The sequence below is a fragment of the Nicotiana sylvestris genome, chromosome 8 (assembly GCF_000393655.2).
Source record: "Nicotiana sylvestris chromosome 8, ASM39365v2, whole genome shotgun sequence".
Lineage (NCBI taxonomy): Eukaryota > Viridiplantae > Streptophyta > Magnoliopsida > Solanales > Solanaceae > Nicotiana > Nicotiana sylvestris.
In genome coordinates, this window is record NC_091064.1 from 218770105 (window position 1) to 218790934 (window position 20830).

The 20830-nt window shown below is 40.7% G+C and overlaps 1 protein-coding gene across 1 annotated transcript; it reads right to left on the minus strand.

Moving 5' to 3' along the window:
* Nucleotides 1-2705: 2705 nt before the first annotated feature.
* LOC138876371 (uncharacterized) lies at nt 2706-20299 on the minus strand. Its single transcript, XM_070155284.1, has 5 exons — nt 19568-20299; nt 3819-3851; nt 3631-3697; nt 3074-3172; nt 2706-2761 (listed from the first exon to the last, which is right to left on the minus strand). The coding sequence occupies exons 1-5, from the start codon at nt 20297-20299 to the stop codon at nt 2706-2708; spliced, it is 987 nt and encodes a 328-aa protein (XP_070011385.1).
* Between the last annotated feature and the right edge of the window lie 531 nt (nt 20300-20830).

The window sequence follows — 20830 nt, forward strand, 5'->3', positions numbered from 1 at the left end:
ATTAGAGTTGTCTCGATTTGCGTGCATAGACTGGACGCATAGCCGGAAAGCTTAAATATGAAACTCTGTGAAAAATGCTAAGTTTTGATGTTAAAATGAATAAATTTGACTTCGGTCAATATTTTGGGTAAACGGACCCGGATCCGTGATTTGACGGTCCCGGAGGACTCGTAAGAAAATATAGGACTTGGGCATATGCCCGGAATCGAATTCCAAGGTCCCAAGCTCGAGAAATGAATTTTTAAGTGAAATTGTTTTCAGAAATTGTTTAAGAAAATTTGAAATGAAAACTGATTAGCAAGCAATGGTATCGGGCCCGTATTTTGGTTCCGGTGCCCGGTACAGGTCTTATATATGACTTGAGTCATTCCTGTGAAATTTTGTTAAAAACGGACGTCGTTTGACGTGATCCGGACCTTAATTGAGAAATTTGATGTTTAAAAGAGTTTTGAGAAATTTTATTGATCTTAAGGTTTAATTCGATGCTCGTGATGTTATATTGGTAATTTGATTACACAAATATGTCCATAGAATGTTTTTGAGGTTGTGTGTATACTTGGGTTGGAGTTTCGAGGGCTCGGGTGAGTTCGAGTAGATTCCGGGATGTCTTAGGCTTAGAAAGTCAGATGTTGCAGGTTCAGGAAATTTCAGTCTCTAAACCCTCTAGTGCGGTCTGCGAGAAATCGCGTGCGACCGCGAAGGGGCCAACGCAGCCGCGATCGCCTTTGTGCGGTCCGCGGTGGAGGCTGTGCGGCCGCAGTCGCCTTTGTACGGTCCGCACAGGGTGTTGAACTGCAGGTCTTCAGGGAGGCCTGTGCGGCCGCGGTCCATTTGATGCGGTCCGCACAGGGGGTCTGAGAGGGGTATAAATAAATGGGAATTTCAGTTATTTTTCACTTTTCAAAACCCCAAAAACATAAGAGGCGATTTTCAAACAACCTTTCTTCTCCAAAACGTTGGTAAGTGATTTCTAACTTATTTTCTTCACTCCTTAATATCTTTTAACATGATTTCAACTTCAAATCAAAGATTTTCATGGGGGAAATTGGGTGTTTTGGGTAGAACCTAGGTTTTTCTAAAATTGGGGATTTGGACCTCAATTTGAGGTCCGATTTCAAAACAAATTATATATTTGGATTCATGGGGGAATGGGTAATCGGGTTTCGACCACGTGGGCTCGGGGGTGATTTTTGACTATTGGGTAAAACTTTGGAAAACTCATTTTCATGCATTGGGGTTGATTCATTTAGCACTTATTGATGTAATTAAGTAACTTGTGACTAGATTCGAGCGGATTGGTGGTGGAATCGAGGGGTAAAGCTATAATTGAGACTTGAGTGGTGTTCAAGGCATCGAGGTAAGTGTTTGGTCTAACCCTAGCTTGAGGGATTAGGAGTTGAGTCATATTTGCTACTTGCTTCTTGTTGAGTACGACGTATAGGCATGGTGACGAGTATCTATACGTTGGTGTCAAGCATGACCGTGAGTCTTAAATTGAAAGTTGTTGTGTTCTTAAATGACACTTGGGTGCTTTACTTAATGATTTTCTATGATTGAGCATTTTCAATAATTGAACTGAGTACAAGCTAAGTTGAGATTGGTTATAGCTGATTCTCCCTTGTCGGGATGACTATTTCAATATTGTTGTTCCCTTGCCAGGAAAATTACTACATTGTTGTGTTCCCTTGCCGGGAAGTTATTATATTGATTATTTTCCCTTGCTGGGATTCCTTGAAACCACAAGATATTATGAAATGGGAGCGGGTGGTACGCCTACCACAAGATATTATGAAATGGGAGCGGGTGGTATGCCTACCACAAGATATTATGAAATGGGAGCGGGTGGTATGCCTACCACAAGATATTATAAAATGGGAGCGGGTGATACGCCTACCACAAGATATTATGAAATGGGAGCGGGTGGTACGCCTACCACAAGATATGAGAAAGGGTTGCACGCCTGCAACAAGATGGAAACTGAAAGTGAAAGTTGTCTTTACTTTTCTTTATCTGTGTTAGAAGTTATATTGTCAGCTTCCTTATTTATTCCTTGCTATTTTGCTTTATCAACTACCCCCGAGGCATGTTTCCATTCCCCAACTTTAATTGCTTATTACCTGTTTACTTTTCCGTCATATATTATATAACTGCACAGGTTTATCTGGAGTCTGGTCCTAGCCTCGTCACTACTTCGTCGGGGTTAGGCCAGGCACTTACCAGCACATGGGGTCGGTTGTACTGATACTACACTCTGCACTGTGTATAGATCCCGGAGCAGCTTTCGGACAGTAGTTAGAGGGCCTCCTCCATTCCATCCGGAGACTCAAGGTAGACCTGCAGATGTTCGCAGGCCCTGGCGTCTCACTCTATCTCTATTTCCTGTTTCCTCTATCTCTTGCTCAGGAACAACACTATGTATTTTCTTCAAACTTTGTATGTAGTGACTCTTAGACAGTCTGTGGTACTGTGACACTAGATTTTGGGGTATTGAAGTTTAAAAGTGGTAATAGACATAGCTCTAAGCTTTATAAATGTTGACTTCCGCCTATTTCTTAACTTCCGCTTTATTTATATTGTCGCCCTATGTTTGTTTTAAAAAGAAGTAATATGAAAAAGGTAGTAGATAGTTAAGGGTTGGCTTGCCTAACTCACATTAGTAGACGCCATCACGACTCCCGAGAGTGGGAATTCTGGGTCGTGACAGATTAACAATTATTGCTTGGCAAGCAAATAAATGCAGCTAGAATGAGAAGCATAGATACTACATGAAGCATAGAAAAATCAGAAAACCTTAAAACTAGCATGATTTGTTGAAACTCCGCCACACAAAAAAAAAGGTATGGGGAAGTGGCGGATTAGTGAAGAAGAGTTAAAATGCCAGGAACATCTTACTCCACAATCTTTCCCCCGTAAATAAAACAGCAAAACAAACTTCTCAAATCTTTATATGACTAAAGAACACTTCTAATCACTATGCCAACTATATGCGAAACAAGAGTACTGAAAAGAGAGAATCTCAAATTTAACTTCAGCCACTGCCAACCCTGATAGACAAGTTAACACATCAACAAACAGGCAATCACCTGTAACCTAATAGTGACCTGTTTTGTGCCAAGAACCAAAGGAATAAGATATTCAAGTTCAGTAACCTGAGTGGATTCATCATAAGCACCTACCAAGACATTTAACACGACAGAAACATTAAAACAAGCAAGAATCCAGAATGAGTACATGAGAACAAAAATAAGAAACTGAAGATCTAAAATGGTTAGGAAATTATCAAATCTTTAGTAATAGGGTAAACCAACCTGGCGGAATCTGAAATTAGCCAATCTAGAATCTCCAGCACCAACACATATGCAACAAATTACATCAACACTCTGAGTTATTTCCCTCTTTGTTTCCCGCTTCAAAGCTTTATATTTCTTCTCATAACTCCTGGAGAGCTCTCCCGAAAGCTCATAAATCAAATGACTCTGAATCATGTGCACACATTTGAAATGCTCTAATAAAGGATATATAATGAGAATGAGAAAAAACCCCGAGCACTACGCTAAAAGTATAACCATGTAAATGCTAGATCCCCCAATACGTATGAGGCCAAAGAAAATCCAGGAAAGCAACACAAACCTTGTTCATCCTTCAGTTGTTGTAACTTGTGCAGTTCACTCTTCTCACATGTGTCAATATGGCGAACCTGTACAAAGAAAAGTTTACAAGATATCATTAAAAATAGAACGAGATATAAAAATTTGAGGATAAAAAATTAAAAAACTAACCTGGTATTAAAGGGTTAAATGCTCGACAAGAGAACTGACAGCTTCCCTTGACTTGGCACAAAGCCAGACCACCTGGAAAAAAAGAAAATTATATGAGGAAGGACATAAAATTATCACAAATTAAAGAAAAAGAGGAAGCTAGAAGTTTAGACATTAAAAGAAGCATCTTAATTAACTGAAAGATACTTTATATTGGAAATTTGTATCAATATAGTGTAACTGTCTAAAATAAAAACACGACTAGGCACATATTTTCTTGTTCTTACGAACTTTCAGTCGTTCATAGTCATAAGTGTCACACCTCCTTTTTCCGTCCCCGCGAGGGGCGAAGGAGTTTTTTTCCAATTAAAGGACAATCGAAACGGGATTTATTTATTTATATCAGAGTCGTCACTTGGAAGATTTAGGGTGTCCCAAGTCACCAATTTTAATCCCGAATCGAGGAAAAGAATGACTCTGTATTACAGTCTGCGAACCAGAAATCCGGATAAGGAATTCTGTTAACCCGGGAGAAGGTATTAGGCATTCCCGAGTTCCGTGGTTCTAGCACGGTCGCTCAACTATTATATTTGGCTTATTTATCTGATTTTTTAAATAATTAAGAACTTATATGCAAATTTAGCTTTTAAAACCGCTTTTATCATTATTCCTCTTATTATTTTATACAAGAATTGCAACGTCGTGAAAACACATCTCGAACCACGTCACAACCAGTGTACACGTGATTTGTTGACGCATTTTGACTCTGCCAAGATTGGGATTTGGGTTACATAAATGCACACCCATGTTTTAAGAAAATACCCTTATTAAATATGCGCCAAAATACTACGCGTTATTATACTATTAGGTAGGACTGTGAAATTTACTAAATGGCTCATCCCGGAATCTAAGTATTTTTAAAAAAAAAAAAAAGATTGGAGGACCCTGCAAATTTTGTATTGTTTATATTTATTTATTTTTAGCGAAATCCTCCCTTATTTTATGAATATCTTAAAATGACTACATTTCTTTTTATTAAACTTGTCTATAAATACAAAAATTAATTTTTTACATACTTAAAATAACGTATTAAATACTAGTTTAAGACAAATATTTAACGAAATGAAATATCACTAAAAATGTAATTATAAAAGCTGTATGGAATTGTCAAATAATATTTTAAAAGAAACTAATTATCCCATCTAGATTAAATTCACATTGTTAGATGACTTGAGCTATTGAAATTAATTATGTACAATTACGGAGAATTAGAAACAATCTTGACTACTAATGCGTATTTCTAAAATTTAATTAATTTAACCTTAACTAACCTTGTTTTAATTCAAATCATATTATAATACTTGATTCGCAAAATAAAAATTCCTATTTCACTTAAATTTAGCTACATGATTTCGATTAACTTAAGGTTAGCGATATTAAAACCCTTATAAATAAGGAACTTAATCAATTTTGCCAAACTGATTTAATAAAGTCATTTTTACGCTATTTTCTTCTCGCTCTAATTATTAGACAGTTTAATCAGTAATGAACAGGCTTAAATATATACTACCTAATAATCAGGTTAAGGCATTGTTTAATATATGCTACAATATGTCTAGTTATGCCAAATGACAGTGATTTACAGAATAATAATACATGAAATAATCTAAATACAATTAAAAAAATTAAAACTAAATTAGAAATTTAACATTCCATTCTTCATTTCAGCTTACAAAATGCCAAAATTACAGTTGTGTACCTGATATTGCCAATATAAGAAGAAGAAGTCAGCCACGTAGTACGTAACACAACAACAACAATAATAACCAACAATCCAGTCAACAGAAATCCCAGCGACAGATTTGAAAATCAAAATAAAATCCAGAAACACCGACAACAAACAACGGACAGAAACCAAGGGAGTTTTCAGATTTGAAAGGCTAATTAATGTTTAACCCTTAATTTCTAAACCCGTATATCAGAATATTTATCAGGTGTGTGCTACTCTCTCTTCTAATTTCCAGCTCCCTTTTTTATTTGTATTTTTTTTTTCTTGAAAGTTTTAATATTCTTCGGAATTTTTCTTTCTCTCTTAAATATTCAGCTCTTTTTTTCTCTCTCCCTATCTGTCTCTCCCTCCCAAAATCTGATCAAGTCCTCCCTTTTATTAACATCTTTCAGCATTAAAAAAAATTAAAACCCACTATCTTCCACTCATCCCCCTTTTAATCCCACTACCTAATGTTTTGTCCCCCACTTTATTAAACAAATACCCCATTATATCTTGTCCCCCATGCTTATATTAAACAAATGCATTATTCCCCACCATTATATCTTGTCCCCCCATTATTGATTATTTTAATATTATCTTAATTTTAATGGAAAGAACACTCAAAATAAATAATTATTCAAAATTTTAATTCCAAAAATACCCCTCTGTCCTTACTGAAATTACCATTTTACCCCTGAACGTACTGCAAATTACCAAACTACCCCCATCAGCTATAACCAATTCACCTAATTGATTTCAACCCAAAATACAACAAATATGACCAATTTCTAAACAAATTTTTAACAACAAATTCAAACTAAATGATGAACAACAAAGAAACAACTAAAATTATCTTGATTGAACAATATTTTTAACAACAAACAAACCTACTTTCAGATTCAACACCAACAAACATGTATATTCAGATTTCTAAATTCAATAATCATTTGAACTTAAAATTAAATCTAACAACATTACAACCAACAATTTCTATATTAAAACTAAACAAAATCATGAAGCAAACTGAAGAAATAATCAAAAATGATAATCAACAAACAAGAAGATCAAACTTATACTAATTTCGGATTCAAGAACAATCAAACAAAGTATGGACATAAATGAAAAGATTCATCAACAATAACAAGCAAGTTTTATTCAAATTCGAATTAAACTCGAATTAAGTTTAAACAAAACAAATAAACATATTCAAATCACTAAACTTCAAATAATCAATTGATCTTTTTAAATTAACTCCAACAAAATTATAACAAAGATACATGATTCAAAAAATTAAAAACCAAAACATAACTTCACATTAAATCACTGAATTAAAAACGAACTTTAAACAAAATGAACACGAATTTAATCTACAACAAACAACTGATTCAAGCGATTTAAACTAACATTCTTTTATATTAACATTAAATCCTTTTAAATTAATAAAACAAACTGAAAAATAATCAAAGGAATCTTCAATTTAAATCTAGCAACATTATAATTAACTAATCAATTTCTACCTAAAATAAACAAGAAAAATGAATGAAACAAACTGAAGAGAATAAAAAAAACGATGAACATGAAGTTAATATCAAACATATTTGATTTCAAATCCGAAAATATCAAACAAATTACGGACAGAAACGAAACTTAAACCAACTAACCGGATCGGAACGACGATGAACTCGAGCCAAGTCTGCCAATGACCTAACGGATCTCGACTTCAACGAAACCCAACTTCCTTTTAAACTCGACGAACTCAAAATGACAAACGACGACCTCGACGGATTGAAACTGAGGAACGACGAGCAGCAGCCATGAGAGCTCGAGCTCGAGCTATAATCAAACTGACGACGATGAAGGGCGAAGTAGCATCAGCAACAACGAAGCAGTTAGCAACGCTGCTCAACTGTAGCAGCAACACGAAACAGTAGCAGCGGCATGAATTCATGCTGTCGTCCGACATGGAAGCAGTAGTTCGTCGGAGCAGCAGCAGGTGGGCGAAGAAGAAATAGCAACGCTGCTCAACTGGTGGCAGCGACGATGCTCGTTTGGACGAAGCCATGGTCGAAGTCGGCAACCATGAAAGCTTGAGCTCGAGCTCGTTCATGGCTGCTCGGAGACGAAGAAACATCGAAGGTGGTCAACGATGCGACGGACTGTGTGTGATTGGCTGGACGGAGCAGCAGCTGCGCGATGATAGTAGGGTCGTTTGGTCGCTTGGACGAAGAACGAAGAAGAAGCAGCAACCATGAACGGCTGCTGCGTGTGTGCGTTTTCCATTGTGTATGTGTGTGTATATGTTGATGTGTGTGTGTGTGAGTGTGATGGGGTGAGGGTGTGTGTGTGTGTGGAGATGGTGAAGAGGGTAGCCATTGATGGCTTGCTTGGAGCTTGAGGAAGAAGAACGAAAGAGAGGGGGGGCGGGCATTCAACAGTGAAAGAAAAGAATGTTGGTTTTGTTTTTTGAAAGATAGGGAAATAGGGGTGTTGGGTTATGGACTGGGTCGACCCAGTTTGGAATGGACCGGGTCGTAGAGGAAGGTTGGGTATATTTGGGCATGTGGTTCAAAATTGAAGAAGAAGCCTAATTCCGATTTTCTTTTATATTCTTGCTCTCTTTTCTTTTACTTCCTAATTAATAAAACTAAAATTTTAAATTAACTTATAAACTAAATTAACTTATAAATAATACTAATTAATTCCAAATAACTATTATCGCACATTTAAATAGCAACCATCGATAAAATCGCACAATTTAGACGTTAAATGCTAAAAATGCAACGTACATTATTTTTTATGATTTTCTCATTTTTTTGTAAAACAAACTTAAATAAATACTAAATGAAAATGCGACATATTTTATATTTTTTATTAATTTAAACAAATAAACATGCACAGACAAAATACAAATAATTATACAAAAATACCACAAAAATACAAACATTGCACACAAAGGACAATTGTTTTATTTTGAATTTTTGGGAGTGATTCTCATATAGGGCGAAAATCACGTGCTCACAGCTGCCCCTCTTTGTCCGAAAACATGAAGGGTTTTCGTGCAAAGATAAAGTGAGCGGATACGAGCGATTTTTGCCCGTTCGAGTACTCCGTGTGAAGCCTTTATTTTGAAATATTTGATCGAACCTTTGCTTCAGAGGTTTCCTACATATCCTGGGCTAAACAGGAATCAGGTCAATGTAGTTCGGGAAGTTTTGGTAGCTCGGACTACCATGGGACTGCAATGTTACTGTTGTTGCATGCTACTTTTACTGCTTGCTGACCTCCTTATTACACCACGCCTAAAAGAAAAATGAAGAAGTTAGGCTAGACTACGGATTACAAGATCTCTTTATTTGTTCTTGATGCCTTGCTTTCTTGTCGGCTTGCGTCGATTCCAGTGCTTCTTTCTTCCGAGAACTGACGGGGATGACACCGGCCTCTTGCTTTCCTGAATCACCAGTTTGCATCATTTTGTTCGGTCCGCTGGGGATATGGCTTCCTTCATTAAGCTTTGTTATGCTGGGCATAATTTAATGTTCACAGACTGCTTCTTTCAAGACGCGTCTTTTCTTCCTTTTGACTCATGCGCTTGAATTTGTGCTGGGACCTCTTGTTGCAACCTTCTGCTTTCCGGTACTGGGTATTTTTTATTGTTTCCTGTTGGGAATTCCTGTTGTAACCTTCTGCCTTCTGGTGGGTTGCTGATTTCAAGATCTGCAATATAAGACTGAAAAGTATTCCTCTCGTTATACAGGTGGGCACCTGAATGCAAAAATATGAAATGTATTCTCTCGTTGTACTGGTGGGCACCTAGGACATGAAATGAAAAAATAGAAATATATTCCTACATTATACTGGTGGGCGCCTAGGACATGAAATGAAAAACAGAAATGTATTCCCGCATTATACTGGTGGGCGCCTAGAAATGAAAAACTGAAATGTATACCTGCATTATACTGGTGGGCGACCTAGGACATGAAATGAAAAACAGAAATGTATTCCCGCATTATACTGGTGGGCGACCTAGGACATGAAATGAAAGATAGAAATGTATTCCCGCATTATACTGGTGGGCGCCTAGTGGTAAAGACATGAAATGCATTCCCTTGTTATACAGGTGGGCGGCTAATGGTAAAGACATGAAATGTATTCCTTTGTTATACAGGTGGGCGCCTAATGGTAAAGACATGAAATGTATTCCCTTGTTATACAGGTGGGCGCCTAATGGTAAAGACATGAAATGTATTCCCTTGTTATACAGGTGGGCGCTTAATGGTAAAGACATGAAATGTATTCCCTTGTTATACAGGTGGGCGCCTAATGGTAAAGACATGAAATGTATTCCCTTGTTATACAGGTGGGCGCCTAATGGTAAAGACACGAAATGTATTCCCTTGTTATACAGGTGGGCGCCTAATGGTAAAGACATGAAATGTATTCCCTTGTTATACAGGTGGGCGCCTAATGGTAAAGACATGAAATGTATTCCCTTGTTATACAGGTGGGCACCTAATGGTAAAGAATAACTTGAATTTGTTTCCTCGATTCTCCGAGAAAATTTTCACTTGTGGCAGAAATTTTTTTGTCCCAGTTCTGGCGATCTTTCTTATGGCGTGTCTTTAGGCCATCATCAACACCTTATTTTCCTGTTCAAATCAAAGAAAATTTAGTTAGTTTTCTTTTTTCTTTTTTTTTTTTTAAAAAAAATATGGCGAGTGGTCATGTCACTCCTGATGGGGATGATTGTTCCCTTCCCCTTATTCCTGTTTGGCGTTCCCAAAACTTGTTGGGGATGATGTTATTTGCTGGGGATAACATTCTGCTTGGGGATGGATTTTCCATTTATCCCTTCCCCGTTCTGTATCTCAAAACTTGCTGGGGGTTATTTTGCTGAAGATGAATTTTCCTTTCTTCCTTTCCAATTCTATGTTGTCCGACCACCTCGGAACTTGGTCGATATTCGGTCGGAGTCTTGTTGGGGATCCTCTTGGAACTTGACCCACAATTTCCTCAACATATTTTTTTTCCGGTTCTTCCCCGTACTTTCCTTGCCATTTTAGGACAATATTATTCGGCCTGGCAACCAACGTCTTTTGTCTTATTGCCTTATCTCTGGCCTGCCCTTTTCACATTTTATGTTGTACCATTTTGGCAACTGGTAGTAAGCTCTGAAAGACCTTTCTTAAAACATAAATTTCTGGAAAAAGTCTTTTAAACAAAGAAATGAAAAGATAGAAAAAGAGAAAATCTTTCTGAACAAATGATGGGGAAAAGAAAAGAAATGAACTTATCTGGGTGATATAACCGATTCCAACGATCATGTTGTGCATTCCGGATTAATCAACCCAGTCTATTTGTGTCGATCAATCTTTCTGATGTCTTCACTTGCTGGGGATAAATAGGTGCCCAATTCTTCGCAAAATGCGGATCCTTTCCGCCAACATACCGTGTCGCATCATAGTGCCCTTTGAGGGGTTTTCACTAATAAGACTCTCTCATTTCTCACAACTCCCGTCGCCTTATAGTGCCTGTGAAGGTTTTCACCTATAAGACTCTCTCATTTTTTTTTCAACTGGGGATTGGAGTGTTGCCGATAAGATTTTCTCTGTTGGGAATTCTTATGGCTATCAATTCTTTCAGCTCATGATCCTTATTCAGTCGGGGACCGGTGTTTTATTTTCGGTTTTCATTTGCCTGTCTCAACACCCCTCGGATACTGATCGGGAGGTCTTTTTTGGACATCAATATAGGTTTTAGAAGAAAAGGATATAAAATTCAAAATAACTTTGATGGGTAAAGTATTACAACTCTTGGAATCAAACTCTCTTTTTTAAAAAAAAACATAACTTCTGCCCCAATTTTCTTGCTTGGGGATTTTTTTTTTGATTTGATTTTTTTTCTTTTTTGTTACCTTATGACCGAGCCGTGAGGCGCCTACGTATCCTCTTTGAGGAATCAGGTCGAACGTAGTTCATTCGGTTCCTTTGTTTTTCTTGCGACCTTCCCTTTTTGTTTTTGTTATTATTTTCCTTCTTTTCTTTTTTTTTTTTAATTTTTCGTTTTCATTAACGATTCCAAGAGAGGGGTATGAAAGAATAAGTAAGGCACAAAGGGGTAAAGCAAAGGTTAAAAGTGTTTGGATAGAAGAAAGAATTGCCTCCATCATTTCATTATCCGATAAGCACTAAGTACAAACAAACAAATAAACAACAAAAGAAATTACACATAATATCTTTTGACTGCATCAGAATTGATAGCCATGTCGACGCATCTTCCTTCGACATCTGTCAGACGTAAAGCGTCGTTGGATAATACTCTGGTCACAATATACGGCCCTTGCCAATTCAGGGCGAACTTGCCTTTTGCCTCAATCTGATGTGGGAGGATCCGTTTCAATACTTGCTGCCCTACTTCAAATTTCCTGGGGCGCACCTTCTTATTGTATGCTCTTGCCATTCTCTTCTGATATAACTGGCCATGGCATACTACTGCCAATCTTTTTTCATTAATTAAACTCAACTGCTCCAGTCGGGCTTTGACCCATTCATCATCATCAATCCCGGCCTGAGCGACAATTCGAAGGGATGGAATTTCAACTTCTGCTGGTATTACTGCTTCATTTCCGTATACCAATAAATAAGGAGTCGCTCCTATTGAAGTACGAACAGTAGTGCGATATCCCAACAATGCAAATGATAGCTTTTCATGCCATTGTCTCGATCCTTCAACCATTTTCCTCAATATCTTCTTTATGTTTTTGTTGGCTGCCTCAACCGCTCCATTCGCCTTGGGCCGATACGGGGTGGAATTACGGTGTGTAATCTTAAACTGTTCACATACTTCTCTCATCAAGTTGCTGTTAAGATTAGCACCATTGTCCGTGATTATTATTTTTGGGATCCCAAATCTACAGATGATATGGGAATGGACAAAATTCACCACTACCTTCTTGGTTACTAACTTGAAAGTTTTGTCTTCAACCCACTTAGTGAAATAATCGATGGTTACCAGAATGAACCTGTGACCGTTCGAAGCTGCCGACTCGATAGGCCCAATGACATCCATGCCCCATGCCATAAATGGCCATGGTGCTGACATTGTGTGCAATTCCGTTGGTGGCGAATGAATCAGATCTCCGTGTATCTGACACTGATGACATTTTCGTACGAAACTGATACAATCATGCTCCATAGTGAGCCAATAATATCCCGCTCGCAGAATCTTCTTTGCCAACACATATCCGCTCATATGGGGCCCACAGACTCCAGCATGTACCTCTGTCATCACTATCGTGGCTTGACCTGCATCAATACATCTCAGCAATCCCAGATCTGGGGTTCTTTTGTACAACATTCCTCCACTGAGGAAAAATCCATTTGCCAGTCGTCGAATGGCTCTCTTTTGATCTCCGGTTGCCTGCTCCGGGTATATCCCCATCCTGAGGTATTCCTTGATATCATAAAACCATGGCTCGCCATCCATTTCTTCTTCTATTATGTTGCAGTAGGCATGCTGATCACGAACCTGAATATACAATGGGTCAACATGGATTTTGTCTGGATGGTGCAACATCGATGCTAAAGTGGCCAAAGCATCGGCAACCTCATTGTGAACTCTCGGGATGTGTCTGAACTCCACTGATCGAAATCGCTTGCTCAGATCGTGCAAACATTGTCGATATGGTATAAGCTTCAAATCCCGTGTTTCCCATTCACCCTGGATCTGATGTACTAGGAGGTCCGAGTCTCCCAAGACCAAGACGTCCTGAACATCCATGTCTGCAGCCAATCGTAGGCCCAAAATGCATGCCTCATATTCAGCCATGTTGTTGGTACAATAGAAACGTAGCTGAGCTGTAACAGGATAGTGATGTCCTGTTTCTGAAATAAGTACTGCTCCTACTCCAACTCCTTTTGCATTAGCAGCCCCGTCAAAGAAAAGCTTCCACCCTGGTTCCTCATTCAGTTCTAACTCCTCTATATGTATCACTTCTTCATCTGGAAAATACGTCCTCAAAGGCTCGTATTCTTCATCAATAGGATTCTCAGCCAAGTGATCGGCCAATGCTTGGGCTTTCATGGCCGTCCTCGTCACATAGACAATGTCGAACTCTGTGAGTAATATCTGCCATTTTGCCAATCTTCCTGTGGGCATAGGCTTCTGGAAAATATACTTTAATGGATCCAGACGTGAAATAAGGTAAGTAGTATGTGACGACAGATAATGCTTAAACTTCTGTGCTACCCAAGTTAGAGCACAACATGTCTTCTCAAGTTGAGTGTACTTATTCTCATAGACTGTAAACTTCTTGCTGAGATAATAGATGGCTTGCTCTTTTCTTCCTGTGATGTCGTGTTGACCCAACACGCAACCAAACGAATGATCCAGGACCGTTAGATAAAGGATTAATGGCCTCCCCGACTCAGGTGGAACCAATACAGGTGGATTGGATAAATAACCTTTGATCTGGTCAAATGCCTCCTGACATTCTGCCGTCCATTCTATCGCGGCATCTTTCCTCAGCAATCGAAAGATGGGTTCACAAGTTGTTGTGAGCTGAGCGATGAATCTGCTGATATAGTTCAACCTTCCCAACAGACTCATTACTTCTGTTTTGTTCCTCGGTGGCGGCAATTCCTGGATGGATTTGATCTTTGACGGATCCAACTCAATGCCTCGCCGACTGACGATAAATCCTAACAGCTTTCCAGATGGAACACCAAATGCACATTTGGCTGGGTTGAGCTTAATGTCGTACCTTCGAAGTCTTTGGAAAAACTTCCTAAGGTCTGCTACGTGGTCTTCCTGACGCTTGGATTTGATGATCACATCATCTACGTACACTTCGATCTCTTTGTGTATCATATCATGGAACACAGTAGTCATTGCTCTCATGTACGTTGCCCCAGCGTTCTTCAAACCGAATGGCATTACCCGATAACAATAAGTCCCCCATGGCGTAATGAAAGTTGTTTTCTCTGCATCTTCTTCATCTATCAGAATCTGATGATACCCGGCGTAGCAATCCACAAAGGATCCGATTTCTCGTCCGGCACAATTGTCGATCAAGATATGGATATTGGGCAATGGAAAGTTATCTTTTGGGCTTGCCCTGTTCAGATTGCGGTAGTCGACGCATACCCTGATCTTCCCATCTTTCTTTGGTACTGGCACCACATTAGCTAACCAATCAGGATATCGAGTGACCCGAATAACCTTTGCTTGCAGCTGCTTGGTTACTTCTTCTTTAATCTTCACACTCATATTTGTCTTGAACTTCCTCAATTTCTGCTTGGCGGGAGGGCATGCCGGGTCAGTGGGCAATTTGTGAACCACTAGCTTGGTGCTTAAACCCGGCATGTCGTCATACGACCATGCAAAAACATCTTTAAACTCAATGAGTGCTTTGATTAATTCTTCCCTGATGCCAGGCTCAATGTGGATGCTGATTTTGGTTTCTCGGACATTATCCGCATCCCCTAGATTTACAGCCTCGGTGTCATTCAGATTAGGCTTGGGTTTCTCTTCAAATTGGCATAGTTCTCGGTTTATTTCTTCGAAGGCTTTATCCTCATCATATTCAGACTCATCGTCACAATCGATCTCTTGTATCATTAAATCGGAGTCAAATTGATTTATTAGACTAGGTCGAAGATCCGCCGTGCATGCCATGTCATTAGAACCAGTAAAAAGAGAACTGTTCAGAAAGAGAAAAGAAAAAAACAAAATTAAAATGAGACAAGAAAAAGAATTTTATTAAAAATGCAACAAGGTTCACACTTTTACAAGACAAAATGAGATTTGGATTACACCCTGAATAATCCGAAAAACAAGAAAGCAAAAATCAAAGCCTACTACCAGGACTCCCCCCGAGTAGGAAGAGGAGTAACCGTCCAATTGTTGGTTTTGGCCTCAGGCCCCATAAACTGTATGTCTGTTCCACTGGAACCCTCTTCGACTTCTACCATATTGACATCAACGAACAATCTTTCGAAGCTCTAATTCAGATCCCCGTCAAACCCAATCAATGGCCCGAGAATTTTCGGGACCGGTGATCCCTTGGCGCTTGCCCTAATAAAAGATCTTAAGAGACACGGTATTGGTTTGGGAAGAAACCAAACTCTCTTCTTCATTTTCCACGCTTGCTTTACATTTGCCGCAGTTGGTTTGAACCCCAATCCAAAAGTCTCCAGATTTTTGGGCAAGGAAACAGGTTGAACAATTCCCTGAAGCTCAGCTCCCAAGCCTTTTCCTGGCACAAACCCATTACCCAACATTTCTGAAACCATCATTACCGTTGCGGAAGCTACCCTAGGGTGCTGAATGATTTCACCCTCGGGGATTTTGTTTGCCGACACTGCATCGAAAATCTGGTAGACCCAGGGACCTTTGTCATCATTGGTCTCTATGAAGGGTACAATGGCGCCTCTCATGGTACACGCAGTGTCCTCGCCGTGCAACACGACCTCTTGTCTATCCCACTCGAACTTGACCATCTGATGCAAGGTGGATGACACTGCTTTTGCTGCATGGATCCACGGTCGTCCCAACAGAAGGTTATAAGATACCGCATCATCTAATACCTGGAATTCCATGGTAAACTAGACTGGACCGATGGTCAACTCAAGTACAATATCCCCCACGGTGGCTGTTCCATTTCCGTCAAATCCTCGGACGCAAATGCTATTCTTGTGGATTCTTCCGTGGTCGATCTTCAATTGGTTCAGGGTGGATAATGGACAAATATTGGCACTTGAGCCGTTATCCACCAATGCCCGAGTAACTGCCGAATCTTCACATTTGACAGTTAGGTAGAGAGCTTTATTATGCTCCGTGCCCTCCACTGGCAGATCATCATCTGAAAATGTTACCCTGTTCACCTCGAAAATTTTGTTGGCAATCGTTTCCAGGTGATTTACAGAAATCTCATTGGGCACATGAGCTTCATTCAGTATCTTCATCAGGGCCCGACGATGTTCATCCGAATGGATTAATAATGATAGCAGTGAGATCTGGGCCGGTGTTTTCTTCAACTGTTCGACCACGGAGTAATCCTGCACTTTCATCTTCTTTAAGAAATCCTCAGCTTCTTCTTCTGACACAGGTTTCTTTGTTGCAGCTGGATTGGGTCTTCTCAACTCCGCCGGAGCAAAACACCGTCCTGATCGAGTCAGTCCCTGCGCCTCACAACTATTCTCCTCCACTTGTTGTCCCTTGTACATCACCACTGCCTTCTCATACTTCCAAGGCACAGCCTTGCTATCAATCACTGGTGTTTGGACTACTGGTTTTATGATGACCGGTTCCCTGCAGACCCCCTTCACAACAACCACGGGTGCAGATGATGCTCCCGTTATTACCAACTTGGCTGGTTCTGGTTTCCTTGTAGCGGCAGATGGATTCTTCCCCAATATCACCACTGGCTTGACATCTTCCCCCTTCAACTGTACCCCTGCTTCCTCATTGATCGATTTTTCTTTTGGAGTGGCACGGATCATCATCACTGTCTGTGGGGGTTTCTTCGGCTCCCCTACTTCGTGCACAAGCTCGATCATGTGGGCTTCAGGGTGCTTTGGCAATGGGTTCTGGTTAATGTTAGGTGCCTCCGGTGCCTGTACCTCGATCTTGTTGGTATCAATAAGATCTTGTATCGCATGTTTCAGCCTCCAACATTTCTCGGTATCATGTCCGGGAGCTCCCGAACAATATTCACATCTTACCGAGTGATCCATATTTTGGGGTAAGGGATTTGGTAATCTAGGCTCAACAGGATTTAATAAACCCAACTGCCTCAATTTGTGGAACAAGGCAATATAAGTTTCCCCCAACTCAGTAAAAGTTCTTTGCCTCTGCAATCTTTCATTTCTGGCGGCCGGATTTCCCCTGAAACCCATCCCTGGAGGGTTCCTGTAGGCTCTTGGTGGTGGATAGGTGTTTTGTGGTGGTGGGTATGTGTTATGTGGAGGTGGATATGTATTGTGGGGAGCCGGCGCGCGCCATTGTGGGCGAACCGGAGGCTGGGTGTATGTCTGGGCTTGATGGACGGTGAAATGTTGTTCTTGTGGTGGGTAGTAGGGTTGTGGAGGGTAATTTGGAATGTGTGGGTAGTTTAGATGATGGGGTCTGGGTTGGTAATGAGGGGAAGGACCTCTAGATCTGGTCCAATTGCCGGCCTCTATTGTCGTGACCTCCTCTCTCCTTTTCTTTCCGAGCGCACCTCCCGTGCCGCTCTGAATGGCCTGAGTTGTTGCCTTAATTGCCGAGTAACTCAGGATCTTATTGGACTTAAGTCCCTCTTCTATCATACCTCCCATTTTCACCACTTCATTGAATGATTTGCCAACTGACGTCACCAAGTGACCGAAGTAAGTTGGCTCGAGAGTTTGTAGAAAGTAATCTACCATTTCTCCCTCTCTCATTGGGGGATCAACTCTGGCTGCCTGTTCTCTCCATCGGAACCCAAATTCTCGGAAGCTCTCTCCGGGTTTCTTCTCAAGCTTTAGCAATGTGAGACGGTCTGGGACTATCTCAAGGTTGTATTGGAAGTGTCCTGCGAAAGCCTGTGCCAGATCATCCCAGGTGTACCACCTGCTCAGATCTTGTCTTGTATACCACTCTAATGCCGACTCGCTCAAACTCTGGCCAAAGTAAGCTATCAGTAACTCATCTTTGCCCCCCCGCTCCCCTCATTTTGCTACAAAAGCCCCGTAGATGTGCCATAGGATCGCCATGCCCTTCGTATAAATCGAATTTGGGCATCTTGAACCCTGCTGGTAATTGAACGTCAGGGAAAGGGCATAGATCCTTGTAAGCCACGCTGACCTGGTTGCCTAACCCGTGTATGTTCCTGAAGGACTGCTCCAGGCTTTTAAATTTCCGCATCACCTCGTCCTGCTCTAGGCTCTTAGTCGGCTTTTCAATCTCTGCCGGGACCTCAAAGTGGGGATTATAGGTATGTGGCTCAGGTGCTTTGAATGTGAGTTCAGGGGGGTAATATTGTTTGTCGTGAGCCTGAAACAGTGGCTCACTAGATGATCTGTGCAATGGGGCTGGGGGAGGTGCCACAAAGACGGGAACATTTGGTAGAGGAGGGTTTTGACTGGGTGGTGGAGCTTGGGGATCATAAGCCTCTCTTCCCTGATAGTAGTGATGGCTTGGGAAACTTGTTGAAGGACCGGGAGAGGGGTATTCTGACGTGTGTCCTGGTTGGAGATTAGGAGTAACAGGTAGTTCCTGCCCCTTTTGGGCTCTAGCCAAGGCTATCTGAATTTCATTCATTTTCAGCCTCATCTTTTCCATTTTTTCCATGGCTTCCTTCAGCATCTGATTTGCCGTTTTTTCCGACTCAACACTGTTGTCTGATCAAGTCATGCTTTCTGGTATAGGACCTTTCGATCTTGTTTGATAATGGTACGGTGCCAGTACGCTCTAACAACTAACTGATTTGATTGGAAAAACAACAAACTTGTCAGTGTTAGAGTCTTAACAGATATTGTAATTGCACGTTGGGGGATGCAATGTTCTTAGGTAGTTAACCATTTCTAACATGCTTTTGCTCTGACCGCATGCATCATTCTGGCTTATTTTATTTGTGTCTCTTTCGAGTGTTACCTCTCTTTTCTTCTTCTCTCTCTTTTTCCTTTATTAATTACGGTCGAATCCTATAGAGATTGCCTACGTATCGTGACCCCGCACGAATCAGACCAAGCGTAGTTCATGCAGAAAGATTTTCAATTTTTCATTACTTAAAACAAACTATTACAAACTAAAATCCTTTTTGCAGAAAGAAAATAACAAACGCAAACTAAGGTCAGATACAAGTTCCAATAATACGGGAATACTTTGATGCGAAAAGACAATGGACAGACAAACCATAGGCTAAAAAAATATAAAGAAATACAGACACGAACTACGCATACTCTAAAACTTCAAATATGGGTGCCCGCGGGGCGTCGTTCAGCCTCGCCGTGGGCCTACGTTCCAAGTCCCTTTTGAGTTGCTCTAATTCATTCATGGTCCGTTTCGCATAGATTAGCACTGTTGAGACAAAAGTAGCATGGGTCATATCTTCACAAGCGCGACATCTTCTAAAAATGGCGCGGGCAATGGCTCTAATCCTGTCCCTTGCTTGCTTCTTTTCTATAAGCAGGCGTTTTATCTGATCACTGCATGTTTTTAATGCCTGAGAATCCTGAATATGCTGATTTTTCAGTTGCCGCGCTTCTACCTCCATTTGGGACAACAAGTCGTAACAGTGTCCGCTTTCAATTTGGAAATCCTCAACCTGCTTAACTGTTTTACCCTCAAGTGTAGCCACCTTTCTCTTCATGTTGGCAACAGTTTTCTCGTGGTCGCGTTTCAATTGATTCAAGTATCGGCAATGCTTATCTGCTCTTGTACCCCATCGTACTTTGAGCTCTGCCATGACATTCTCAGACTTTTCTAAACCATCTCGCCATTCCCTGACTTCATTTTTCAGTCCTTTTATCAACTGCTCATCTGATCGACTCCTTGGTTGTTTATCAAGAGCCATTCTCAATTTATGGATTTGGGCCCTAAGTTCTTCATTTTCTTGGGTCAATCTATTCTTTTCGCCTCGATCGGCAGCAACTTGCATACTGTTATTGAATTTCAGACTTTCAACCTGTTGCTTCAACTCACCGATCTCCGCCCGATAACCCTTTTCCTTTGCTAACCAGTTCCATTGCTCCTGGGATGACTCAGCGAAATCTTTGAGATGAGGTATTTTAGCTGGTCTCCCGCAGGACATGTCACCTCTAAACCAAGCGTGATACCCCGGGGAAACTTCTCCTTTAGCCGTATCCAACACACAAGTATTTGCCGTCAGATGTTGACACTCACTCCAGATCTGGCGAACTTCTTCTTCGGGGAACCGACCGTCCGGACTGATTTCAACCACTTGGGTACTCAAGTCTTCATCTTTCGGCACTACTTGATACCTCCCAAGTTGCCTCAAAACCCGATACGGTGCATAGGGTTGGATGCTTTTAAGTCCCATCAACAGAAAGTGGGGCTTGGTTGCCGGCATGTATATGATTTCCTCAACAGGCAACCATCCGAGCGTCCACTGGATTTGGTTGGCAGTGAGAGTTCGGAAGAATGACGTCCAAGCTGTGACTCCCTCGGGTAGACTAACCTCTTGATTCTTGTGTAAAATTCTCCAATACAAGTCTTTTCGGGCGAACCGTAACCCAAGAGCTGGAGCGGTGGCATAAATGATCGGTCATCCACATTTGCAACAATAGGTTACATCCCTCGAAAAAGTCGCCCCCGGCTCGGC

What these genes read in the sequence shown, in the direction of transcription:
- LOC138876371 (XM_070155284.1), bottom strand. Translation starts at nt 20,299, where the DNA reads ATGTCCTGCGGGAGACCAGCTAAAATACCTCATCTCAAAGATTTCGCT. An exon ending in ATGCTACTTTTGTCTCAACA is followed by an intron (nt 3,852 to 19,567) that starts GTGCTAATCTAT and finishes CTTTTTTTCCAG; the next exon opens with GTGGTCTGGCTTTGTGCCAA. An exon ending in ACAACTGAAGGATGAACAAG is followed by an intron (nt 3,173 to 3,630) that starts GTTTGTGTTGCT and finishes ATGTCTTGGTAG; the next exon opens with GTGCTTATGATGAATCCACT.